Source organism: Oryctolagus cuniculus, chromosome 11 (assembly GCF_964237555.1).
Source record: "Oryctolagus cuniculus chromosome 11, mOryCun1.1, whole genome shotgun sequence".
NCBI lineage: Eukaryota > Metazoa > Chordata > Mammalia > Lagomorpha > Leporidae > Oryctolagus > Oryctolagus cuniculus.
In genome coordinates this window covers 52,717,881-52,729,885 of record NC_091442.1, presented here as the reverse complement: position 1 = coordinate 52,729,885, position 12,005 = coordinate 52,717,881, and the positions used below count along the sequence as shown (strand labels likewise).

The window sequence follows — 12,005 nt, the reverse complement described above, 5'->3', positions numbered from 1 at the left end:
AAATGAGAGTTACACAGAGAGAGAAGGAGAGGCAGAGAGAGAGAGAGAGAGAGAGAGAGAGAGAGGTCTTCCATCCGCTGGTGGCCGCAATGGCCAGAGCTGCACCGATCTGAAGTCAGGAGCCAGGAGCTTGCTCTGGGTCTCCCACGTGAGTGCAGGGGCCCAAGGACTTGAACCATCTTCTACTGCTTTCCCAGGCACTTTAGCACAGAGCTGGATGGGAAGTGGAGCAGCCGGGACTCCAACCGCTCCCATATGTGATGCCAGCACCGCAGGTAGGGCATGTGGCTCTACCTGCCCCCTCAGGTTTGATTTTTAAAAATGTTTCAGGGAGAGAGCCCACAGGAAAAGGGTGAAACCCTTGGGGGCAGGGCCTCCCAGATTCCTGAAGAGGGGGCAAGCCCCTCCCCTTCTCTCCCCTCCCCATCTAAAGGGGTTTGGGGGGGACCCAGGCAGGGGAGGGGCCTGGTCCCCAGCTTGTGGGGGCGGTGCTTAGGGGAAAGGGCTATAAGGAACGGGAGCCCAGACCAGGGCTGAGTAGGGGAGGGCTCAAGGACCACTTGTCAGACTCCACAGCTTTCTGATTCCAGAGAGAATTTTTTCAAAAAAAGAAGGTCGGTGACGTGGCTCAACAGGCTAATCCTCCGCCTAGTGGTGCTGGCACACCAGGTTCTAGTCCCGCCCAGGGCTGTAGTGCAAGGGGAAAAGACAAAGGCAGCTTCACCAAGGCCGCTGCCCACTAGCTCTTGGCCAAGGGAGCTGGGGGAAGGGCAGGGGCTCCCCAACAGATTGAAGGGGCGGCTGAAACCAAAATAAAGTCAAACAAATTGTGTAGGAGTTCAGTCCAGGGCCAGGCCAGAGTGGGGCCAGGCTGGAGGAGGGGCTGCCCCCATTGCTGCCCTGGGAGCCAGTTACTTTGCCGTGACCTTGACTGTAACAGCTGCCATCAGGATCTCAGCTCCTCCCCAGTGTCCTGGAGCAGTGCTAGGTATACATCCTGGATGCCTGAATCAGCCTGAATCTTGGATCAGCCTGAAGTCATTCCTTCTGATATTGGGAACATCGGAACATCCGTATTGAGAGTTGATGGGCAGTTGGGAACATCCATATTGAGAGTTGATGGGCAGATAGCCTCATATTTCTTCCCATTAAAAATTCAGTACCAACAAGGTGGGACTTGACATGGTCATACTTCCAAGTAGACATCTCCATTATCTTACATGGCCAGGTTTTGAGTACCGGAAAATGGTGCAGTTTTATATATGGCGCGATCTATACCCTGACACCATCCTAGGTCCTAGCCTCTCCCCCGAACCCCACCCCCACCATTGCTGAAAGCCAGGTGGCCACATGGCCTAACCACCAGTGTCAGCTTCACCACCATCCTAATGGGATTCGCTGCTCCTGCTTCCCTGCCCGCACTCAGCAAAGTTTTAAAAGGACCTGTTCCTGAACACGTGGCTCTCTAGCCTCCTCCTCTGATCTCCTTTCTCTTCACTCTTCTATCTCCTGCTCGCTCTCTCTTCTCTCCACTCTCTCTTCTCTCCTCACTAGCTCCTCTCCTCTCTGTCTCTCTCTTATACTCTCCTTATCTCTCTTTTTCCTTCCTCGCCCCTTCCCTCTGGTCTGCTGGGTTTTCCCCAATAAACCCTTTCCCTTAGGCCGGTGTTTGGTGTGTTTTGTGACTGCCTAACAATGCTTATGTAATGCTGATCACTGCACTGAGAAGGTGGCTGAGCCCCTGCGTCTCTTGTCTCAAAGTCCAAATCATCTGCCATTAAAGTTAAGAAGCTTAGCCGGATCCGCGGCTCAATAGGCTAACCTTCCACCTAGCGGCGCCGGCACACCAGGTTCTAGTCCCGGTCGGGGTGCCGGATTCTGTCCCGGTTGCCCCTCTTCCAGGCCAGCTCTCTGCTGTGGCCCGGGAAGGCAGTGGAGGATGGCCCAAGTGCTTGGGCCCTGTACCCACATGGGAGACCAGGAGAAGCACCTGGCTCCTGCCTTCGGATCAGCACGGTGCACCGGCCGCAGCGTGCCAGCCGCGGTGGCCATTGGAGGGTGAACCAACGGCAAAAGGAAGACCTTTCTCTCTGTCTCTCTCTCTCACTACCCACTCTGCCTGTCAAAAAAAAAAAAAAAAAAAGAAAGAAAAGCTTCGATTCCAGCTCACACAAACGCACTGACTCAACCGGGTCTGCTCATTGCGAGCCCAACCACTGCTTCTCAGCCCAATGCCGCCCTTCACGCCCCCACCCCAGTTATTTTCTTAAGATTTATTTATTTATTTGAAAGGCAGATTGAGGGGGATGGGGAGAGGCAGAAAGAGAGAAAGAGATCTTCCAGCTGCTGGTTCACTCCCCAAACAGCTATAACAGAGCTGAGGCTGGGCCAGGCTGAAGCCAGGAGCCTGGAATTCCATCCAGGTCTCCCACAGCAGGTGGCAGGGACCCAAGCACTTGGGCCACCTTCTGTTGCTCTCCCAGTGCATTAGCAGGGAGCTGGATCAAAAGTAGAGCAGTGAGGACTCAAACTGGCACTCCTATGGGATGTCAGTGTCTCAAATGGCAGCTTAACCCTCTGCACCACAACTCCTGCCCCTCGGTGGCTACTTTTAAATGCAGTCGGGGCTGGCCCTGTGGTGTAGCTGCCTGCTGTGCCGACATCCCATATGGACACCGGATCATGTTCTGGCTGCTCCACTTCCTATCCAGCTCTCTGCTATGGTCTGGGAAAGCAGTGGAGGATGGACCAAGTGCTTGGGCCCCTGCACCCACATGGGAGACCCGGAAGAAGCTCCTGGCTCCTGGCTTTGGATTGGCCCAGCTCCAGCCATTGCAGCCATTTGGGGAGTGAACCAGCAGCCAGCGATGGAAGCCCTTTCTCTGTCTTTCCCTCTCACTGTCTGTAAGGCCGGCGCCGCGGCTCACTAGGCTAATCCTCCGCCTAGCGGCGCCGGCACACCAGGTTCTAGTCCTGGTCAGGGAGCCGGATTCTGTCCCGGTTGCCCCTCTTCCAGGCCAGCTCTCTGCTGTTGCCAGGGAGTACAGTGGAGGATGGCCCAAGTACTTGGGCCCTGCACCCCATGGGAGACCAGGATAAGTACCTGGCTCCTGCCATCGGATCAGCGCGGTGCACTGGGCGCAGCACGCCGGCCACGGCGGCCATTGGAGGGTGAACCAACGGCAAAAGGAAGACCTTTCTCTCTCTCTCACTGTCCACTCTGCCTGTCAAAAAATAAAAAAAAAATAAAAAAAAGAAGATGGCCCAAGTGTGGAAGACTTGGAAAAAGTTCCTGGCTCCTGGAGTCCCAGCCATTACAGCCAGTGAACCAGTGGATAGAACCTCTCTCTCTCTCTCTTCCTTCCTCTCCTATGATAACTCTGACTTTCAAATAAATAAATAAATTTAAAAAAAAAAAAAGAATATTTGCTAAGGAGACTCATCTGGATAGGAGGCAGTCTGTAGCTAAGGGAAGAAACATTTGGAAGGCATTTTAGAGAACTCTGGGGCTACGTTTCCCATCACAGTGTTGTATAATTGGAATTTGCCATGAGACATACTTTAACTTACAATGGTTTACTCTCCAGATGCCTTCCAGAGCCATAGCCTGGAGCCAGGGACTCAATCCAGGTATTTGTGAATGGCAGGGGCCCAACCCCTGGAGCCATCACTGTTGCCTCGCAGGGTGCACATTCGCAGGAATTGGGAGCCCAGGACCAGACACTCGACCCTCCTCTTTATCTTTCACATTTTGAAAAAAAAAAAAAAAATTTTTTTTTGACAGGCAGAGTGGACAGTGAGAGAGAGAGACAGAGAGAAAGGTCTTCCTTTTGCCATTGGTTCACCCTCCAATGGCCTCCGCAGCTGGCGCGTTGGGGCCAGAGCACCACGCTGATCCGATAGCAGGAGCCAGGTGCTTATCCTGGTCTCCCATGGGGTGCAGGGCCCAAGTACTTGGGCCATCCTCCACTGCACTCCCTGGCCACAGCAGAGAGCTGGCCTGGAAGAGGAGCAACCGGGACAGAATCCGGCGCCCCGACCGGGACTAGAACCCAGTGTGCCAGCGCCACAAGGCGGAGGATTAGCCTAGTGAGCCGTGGCGCCGGCACATTTTGAAATTTGAAATGCAGATTCTTGCTCCTCAGGCTGGGAACAGGTCCACAGGGAAGCCCTGACTCACAGATTATGGAAGCTGGGAGTGGGTTTTGTCCTGTTGCCACAGGTACCTGAAAATAGGAAAGTGGCTTAAGAATTGGGTAAGGCCGGGCCGGCGCCGCGGCTCACTAGGCTAATCCTCCGCCTTGCGGCGCCGGCACACCGGGTTCTAGTCCCGGTCGGGGCGCCAGATTCTGTCCCGGTTGCCCCTCTTCCAGGCCAGCTCTCTGCTGTGGCCAGGGAGTGCAGTGGAGGATGGCCCAAGTACTTGGGCCCTGCACCCCATGGGAGACCAGGATAAGTACCTGGCTCCTGCCATCGGATCAGCGCGGTGTGCCAGCCGCAGCGCGCCAGCCGCGTCAGCCATTGGAGGGGTGAACCAACGGCAAAAGGAAGACCTTTCTCTCTGTCTCTCTCTCTCACTGTCCACTCTGCCTGTGGAAAAAAAAAAAAGAATTGGGTAAAGTGTCAAGGCTAAAATAATGTTGAGGAACTTGATAGAAAAAGCCTATCTTGGGGCCAGTGCTGTGGTGTGGCAGGTAAAGCCACCACAGGCTGCAGTGCCTGTCATTGTGGCCATCTGGGGAGTGAACAAGCAGTGGATGGAAGATCTCTCTGCCTCTCCTTCTCTCTCTCTCTCTCTCTCTCTAAGATTTATTTATTTATTTGAAAGTCACAGTTACACAGAGACTGAAGGAGAGACAGAGAGAGAGGTCTTCTATCCACTGGTTCACTCCCCAGATGACAGCAACAGCCGGAGCTACGCCAATCCGAAGCCAGGAGCCAGGAGCTTCTTCCAGGTCTCCCACATGGGTGCAGGGGCCCAAGGACTTGGGCCATCTTCTACTGCTTTCCCAGGCCACAGCAGAGAGCTGGATCGGAAGTGGGGCAGCCTGGACTCAAACCAGCACCCATATGGGATGCCAGCACTGCAGGCAGTGGCTTTACTTTTACTTTACTTTAGTATTACTTGCTATGCCACAGTGTTGGCCGCTGGTTTTTTTTTTGTGTGTGTGTATTTATTTTAAAACATTTGTATAATGAATTATTTATTTGAGAGACAGGAAGAAAGAGACAGACAGTGATTTCCCATCTTCTGGTTCCTTCCCCCAAATGCCTGCAACAGCCAGGGCTGGGTCAGACTGTTGTTAGGGACTCAATCCAGGTATCCCATGTGGGTGGCAGGGGCCCAACTTTTTTTTAAATTTTTACTTAATAAATATAAATTTCTAAAGTACGATTTTGGATTATAATGGTTTTCCCCCCATAACCTCCCTCCCACCCACAACCATCCCATCTCCCACTCCCTCTCCCATCCCATTCTGCACCAAGATTCATTTTCAATTATCTTCATATACAGAAGATCAACTTGGTATATACTAAGTAAAGATTTCAACAGTTTGCACCCACACAGAAACACAAAGTATAAAGTACTGTTTGAATAGCAGTAGTTTTTGTGGTTTTTTGTTTGCTTGTTTTTTTGTTTTTTTTTGTTTGTTTGTTTGTTTTTTGACAGAGTTACTAAGAGAAAGAGACAAAGAGAAAGGTCTTTCTTCCGTTGGTTCATCCCCCAAATGGCTGCTACGGCTGGCGTGCTGCTCCCATATGAAGCCAGGAGCCGGGTTCTTCCTCCCGATCTTCCATGCGGGTGCAGGGCCCAAGCACTTGGGCCATCCTCCGCTGCCATCCCGGGCCACAGCAGAGAGCTGGACTAGACGAGGAACAACCAGGACTAGACCCCAATGCCCATATGGGGATGCTGGTGCCGCAGGAGGAGGATTAACCAAGTGAGCCATGGCGCTGGCCCCTAGTAGTAGTTTTACCATTAATTCGCATAGTACAACACATTAAGGACAGAGATCCTAAATGGGGAACAAGTGTACAGTGACTCTTGTTGTTGATTTAATAATCGACACTCTTATTTATGACATCAGTAATCACCTGAGGCTCTTGTCATGAGCTGCCAAGGCTATGGAAGCCTCTTGAGTTCACAAACTCTGATCTTATTTAGACAAGGCCATAATCAAAGTGGAAGTTCTCTCCTCTCTTCAGAGAAAGGGACCTCCTTCTTTGATGGAGGGGCCCAAATTTTTATAAAATATTTATTTGTTTGAAAGGCAGAGTTACAGAGAGAGAGAGAGAGAGAGAGAGAGGGAGGGAGATATCTTTCTTTCATCTGCTGATTCACTCTGCAAATGCCTTCAAGTGCTGGGGCTGGGCCAGGCCAGTCAGTAGCCTGGAACTCCAACTGAGTTTCCCACATGGGTGCAGGGACCCAAGCGCCTGGACCATCTTCCATTGCCCTCCCAGGCACATTAGCAGGGAGCTGCATAAGAAGTGGAGCAGCTGGGACTTGAACCAATGCTCCAATAAGAGATGCCAGCATTCAAGTGCAACCTAACCTGCTGCACCAGGCTGGCCCTCACCTTTGTCTTCTGACCCTACCCAGTGCTAAAGCTTCCCTCACTGAGCTAGCCTGGGCTCCCACCACCCTTTGACAAGTCTGGCTGTTCTTCCTTTGGCTTCTCAGGTTCACATTTGCCTGATTCTCCTCCCACATGTCTGCCGGTTGCTTTTCAACCTTGGTAGGGGACCCAGAAGGTAGCAGGTGATTTCAGATAGAGGGGAAGGAAGGCACAGAGGGAGGAGAAAACCCAGGAAGTGAGGGTCAAGGTAGTGACCTAGAGACAAAGGGACAATGCTGCAGGCCACCCCGCCCCACCCCAGCCCCAGCCCCAGCTCCACAGACAAATGCACTGACAGGTTTCTCTCGACCGCAGTTTTATTGGACTCTGCAGTGAAATTCAGATCCTGGCCCATCCTCCTTATGTGGGGTCGTGGCTGGAGCAGGCTCGTTCCTGGGGGTTTGGGGGGTGGGGTCATGAGCTTCTTCCTAGGGAGTGCGCTTACATGGGTCACAGCTATGTGTCAGGGCAAGGTGTGGCCACAGGGTGAGGGGCGGGGTGATGGATGCCACTATGAGACTCATTCAGATGAGAGACTGATTCAGGGCTGGCGGGGTGTGGGGGGGCTGACAGCAGGCTCAGGGCAGGGGCTGGGAGCTGCATCTGGGGTGAGGTAGGGTTCAGTAGGTGTGAGTGGAAGACTTGTCCAGCTCACTGTGCTGCTCCTTCTGGGACTCGGTCACCACCTGCTGCGGGCAAGACAGAAGAGGGGGTGCAGGCCACTCAGCGCCACCCCTCTTCCATTGCCTCGGAGCACAGGGCCCCCCTCTTTGGCAAAACCAGCTGAAGTCCCGGATAACCCTCCTTCACCGCCAGCCGGAGCCACGCACGGGGGCCTCTCACCTCCCCATCCCGGGTCTCGATGGTTCTAATCAGAACCATCTTGCGGCTGTGGCTGTCCTGGGGAGGCTCCGCTTCAGGCACTGGGGTAAACAGCAAAAGGGGCATATAGGCTTGGGCTTGCTCCCCTTCCACGCCCCCACTCCCACCCGTGAGGGCGGGAGGAGAAGAGCGGGAGCCAAGCGGCTGGGCGCGGAGGACTCACCCGTCGTCTTAATGTTCAAGGAGGCAAAGGAGTGGATGGGCACGGCGATCCTGCGGGCGAAGCACGCGGTCAGCTCTGCGCTCGGCGCCCGCCCCCCCCCCCGCCCCCGCCCCCGTCCCCGTCCCGCAGCCCAGCCCTCACCGGCTCTCCTCGCCCTCCAGCAGCTTCCGGTAGGTGGCGATCTCGATGTCCAGGGCCATCTTGACGTTGAGCAGCTCCTGGTACTCTCGCAGGTGTCGCGCCATCTCCTCCTTGAGCTGCCGCAGCTCCTCCTCGAGCCGCGCAGCGCCCGCCTGGTACCCGCCCGCCTCCAGGGCGAACTGCTCCTCCAACTCCCGCAGCTGCCTGAGCAGCGCCTCGTTCTGCTCGGGGGATGGAGAGGTGGGGGTGGGGGGGAAGAGCAGGGCGGCCGTGCTTGGTCTGGGCGCGCCGGGCCGGCTCCCCGGCCCGCGGCGCGCAGCGCGGGACTCACCGTGCCGCGCAGCCCGTCCACCTCGCACGTCAGGCTCTGGATCTGGCGTCGGGATTCGTTCATCTCCTGCTTGGCCTGGCGCAGGGCCTCGTGGTTGCGGTTGGCGGCGTCGGACAAGTCCGCGTACTGCAGCGAGGCGAGGGTGGTGGTGGTGGTGAGCGCGACTTCCGAGGGCTGGCGCGCGCCCCTCCCCTCCAGTACTTCCCCACCCCTAGTCCTCGCACCTTGGACTTGTACCACTCCTCCGCCTCCTGCAGGTTCTTCGCCGCGATGGTCTCATACTGCGCGCGTATATCCCTCAGCGCCGCAGTCAGCTCCGGCTTCACCGTCGCCTCCATCTCCACCTGCTGCACCTGCTGGCTCTCCACGCTCACCTGCAGGTCTCGCAGCTCCTGCAGCCCAGAGCGAGCAAGCAGAGGATGAGCTCAAGGCGCAGATTGCCCACGGACCCCGCAGTGTGCGCGCAAAAAGGAGAAGAAACGCATGGGTCCACAGAAGGGGGCGCCAAGGGGTGCGGCGGCGCGCGTGTTGCCGGGCGGCCCGCGCCCCAGCAGCTGCTAAACCCCAGGTCTGCCTCTGAGGCGCAGCTCTGCGACCCGCCAGCAGGTGGCGCAGGGGTGTGAGTCCACCCACCTGTAGAGGGGGTTCAGTGGCGTCTCAGCGGTCCAATTCCTCCCTTCCACCCTCAGCTCCTCGAAACCACGACGCAGCACCCCTCCCCCCGACCCACCTCCTCGTGCAGCTTCTTAAGGAACTCGATCTCATCCATCAGAGACTCAATCTTGCGCTCTAGTTCCAGGCGGGACAGGGTGGCGTCGTCCACGTCCTTCGTGGGATGCCAGTGGGGGATTCAAGAGAAGGGAGGGGCTCCTAAGGCCGAGGAAGGGCCCGGCCTTGCCTGTCCGCTTTCGGGGGAAACGTCTGGTGCCCCACCCTCCCGCGCCCAGCGCTGCCACCCTGCGTAAAGCCGGGGTCCGGGCCCACCTTGCGGAAGAGCACAAGGTTGTGCTCAGCGTCCTCTCGCTTGCGCGTTTCCTCCTCCAACCTGCCGGGGAAGAGGGGCAGTGGCTGAGTTGGGGGGCACCTCTCAGCTGCACCCCCCGACGGTGCCTCCCCCCCGGGGGGGTGGGGAGCAGGATGAAGGGCACTTGCTGCTTCCAGGATTGGACAAGGACTGCCTGCCTGATGGAGCCGCCCCCTGAGAAGCGAACCCCTCGAACCACAGGGGGAGGCCCAGATACCCGGTCCTCCTGTTCCTGGGACACACAGAGCAAGGAGGGGTGGGTAGGGAGGCCTGGGGTCCGCGGGTGAGGATGCTGCCTGCACCCATCGGGCCTGGCGGGGAGCCACACCCTTGGGGGGGAGCGTGGGAGGGGCGGCCGCCCCGACGGTGCCCCCTGACCTCTGCTTGAGCGCCGCCAGGTCCTCCGCCAGCGCGTCGCGCTCCACCTGCACCCGGTCGCGCTCGCGGCCCAGCAGCTCCAGCTCCCGCCGCAGCTCCCGCAGCTCCTGCTGGCACAGCTGGTCGGCGCGCGCGGGCTCCTGGCCTCGGGCCTGGCTCAGCTCCCCGCGCAGGGCCGCGTTCTGCTGCTCCAGGAAGCGCACCTTCTCGATGAAGTTGGCGAAGCGGTCGTTGAGCTCCTGCAGCTCTTGCTTCTCGTTGCTGCGCGTGGCCAGGAACTCCTGGTTGAGCGCCTCAGCCATGGAGAAGTCGAGACGCTCGGAGGGCAGGCGCAGGAGGGCGCCCGCGCCTGCCCGGGGTCCCCGAAAGCTGCCCAGGCGCACCGAGGAGCTCGGGGACGCCGAACCCAGCAGGCGGCTGCCGGAGAAGCGAGAGCTGGAGTAGGAGTAGGCCCCAGGGGACAGAGAGGGCGGCGGCCCGAAGGCGCGGCGGTACGAAGTGGAGCTGATGCTGGCCCGGAGGCCCGACGGGTGGTGGCTCATGACGGCTGAGGCTGAGCGGTTCACCGCTCTCCGGGAGAAGCTGGGGGCTGCGGGGAGCCGCGGGCGGTGGCCAGGCGGCTTTATAGCCCTGCAGCCAGGGCGGGGGGTGGCACGGGCAGCTCCTCCCCCTGGCCTGATGGCCGCCCCGGAGCGGGGCTGTGTGGGGAGGGGGTGCCCCACCCTGCGGAGCGGCTCCAGCGCCGCGCCCTCCCTGCCCGCTGCTGGCGCCGGGCCTGCTGATCCCCCCTGTTGCGGGCTGGGAGCTAAGCAGAGGTGGGTGGGTGGGGGGAGGCGGCGTCTTCCCAAGCAAGCACCTGAAGCTGGAGCTTGGGCTGAGCTGGGGTCCCCTAAAAATCCCCTGAGGTTAAAGGGCAGCTTGTGGTACAGGTGTAGGTCCGAGCGAGGTGAGGGACAGTGGACCTGAACTGGGCCCCTGAACTGGTGCTTCCCGGCGCTCGTCTCATCCCCTCTTTCACCCCAGCGGGAGAAGTGGGGGACAGGCGGGCAGAGGCTGGGGGGTTGCACTCTCCCTACTCCCCAGAGCCCTGTAAGCGCTGGCTGGCGGCTGGGCCTGCTCTGCCGCTAATGGACTGACCAGCCCCCTCCCCCACACACTTGGCTTGGCAGAATTTGCCTGCTGGGGTTTCAGCCTTAAAGACACAGCCCCCAAACCTGGGCCCACTGCAGGCCCCAGCCGGGTGGGCGCATCCTAGGGGCTGGGCTGGGTAACTGGGCCAGCTCTGGCTCACACTGGAGGGTCTGGGCGGAGCCCGCGGCTGGCCCTAGGGAGCCTGCGGGGGGCGCTGTGGGGTTTGCCAGGGTCTCCCTCACCCACCCACCCCACCGCCCAACTGCTGCGCAGTCACGGACCTTCCTGGAACCAGGGCGATTCCTGGAGTCGAAGGGGAGGGGGCTCAAGGGGCTGCCAAGGCTGTGAGAGAGATGGGCAGGCTGACAGGAACGGGCTTCCAGTGGTGGGGAGGTGCAGGTGCCCGGGGTGGGCGGGGCCGGGTGCGGAAGAGATGGTGAAGGAGAAGCCGCCCATCACCAGTGTCTGCAAGAGGCCGCGAGGGCTGGGAAAGATTTGCAGTCTGGATTCCCGGCAGCGTGCAAACCCACCACACACGCACGCACACATGCACACACGCACCCCTGCGTGCCCTCCCCCACCCCAGAGAGAGCCGGAAGGCTGATGTCTGGCCTTGGCATCGTCAACAGCTTCCAGAATGCAGGCGTGGGCTGTCCCCCCACCCCCACCCCCACCCCCACCCCCGCCCCCGGGGCAGACAGAGCAGTTCGGAGGAGGGTCGGCGGGAGTCGGGTGCTGAGGCCTGGGTTGGGGCTCACCAGGCTCGCTGGCCTGCTGCTCCGTATTGCAGCAGAGAGGGACTCCCCGCTCTCCTCCCCGCTCCTTTGTGTGTCCTCTGAGATGGTCCCAGGCCAACGCCCGCTGGCTCCCATCCCCACCTCCGCCATCTCTCCAGGCCCCTCCCTCCTCCCGGGCCATTAGTCTCTCCCTGCACAGCCGCCTGGTCCTCCTTCGTGGGTGTGGTTTGGTTACCAGGAGGATGGGAAGAGGGCGGGTGGGAGATGGGACAGGATGGAGGAACCTTGGTCTGTCTGCCCAGCCCCTAGGAGTGGGGTGCAGGGCGGTGAGGGGAGCTTGGGAAGCCAGGGTGACTTCTGCCCCAGCCCTGGGCTCTGAGCTCCTCCCTGCAGCAACACAGCAGGAGCCTGAGCTGCATGGGGAGGGGCAGGCCAGGCCTGGCAGGACCAGCTCAGGCTGGGAGTGGGGGCAGTGGGAGCAGAGGATGCTGGGGCCTGGGGAGTCCCAGATGGAGCTCATGTCCCCTCTGTTGCTGAAGCCCCCAGCTTGCTCTCCGGGGGCAGAAGGGACCAGAGGCCCTCCGGGAGCTGTGGAGAC

At 59.0% G+C, this 12,005-nt stretch overlaps 1 protein-coding gene across 2 annotated transcripts; it reads right to left on the bottom strand.

Annotated features, from left to right (window-relative positions):
* Positions 1 to 6,919: 6,919 nt before the first annotated feature.
* PRPH (peripherin) lies at positions 6,920 to 10,655 on the bottom strand. Of its 2 annotated transcripts, none has more exons than XM_051845431.2 (9): positions 9,540 to 10,655; positions 9,122 to 9,182; positions 8,868 to 8,963; positions 8,362 to 8,529; positions 8,138 to 8,263; positions 7,807 to 8,027; positions 7,666 to 7,715; positions 7,464 to 7,543; positions 6,920 to 7,306 (listed from the first exon to the last, which is right to left on the bottom strand). In XM_051845431.2, exons 1-9 carry the CDS (start codon positions 10,079 to 10,081, stop codon positions 7,241 to 7,243), a joined length of 1,410 nt encoding a protein of 469 aa, XP_051701391.2. In that variant the 5' UTR covers positions 10,082 to 10,655; the 3' UTR covers positions 6,920 to 7,240. The 2 variants fall into 2 exon arrangements, with proteins under 2 accessions (XP_051701391.2, XP_051701392.2); XM_051845432.2 differs by having other exon boundaries at positions 6,920 to 7,309; positions 9,540 to 10,653.
* Positions 10,656 to 12,005: the final 1,350 nt, after the last annotated feature.

Coding starts and splice junctions, on each gene's coding strand:
- PRPH (XM_051845432.2), bottom strand. CDS start 10,081: ATGAGCCACCACCCGTCGGGCCTCCGGGCCAGCATCAGCTCCACTTCG. Junction 9,183..9,539: donor CTGGCGGCGCTCAAGCAGAG/GTCAGGGGGCAC, acceptor CTTCCCCGGCAG/GTTGGAGGAGGAAACGCGCA. Junction 8,264..8,361: donor AGGAGTGGTACAAGTCCAAG/GTGCGAGGACTA, acceptor GCCTCGCTGCAG/TACGCGGACTTGTCCGACGC.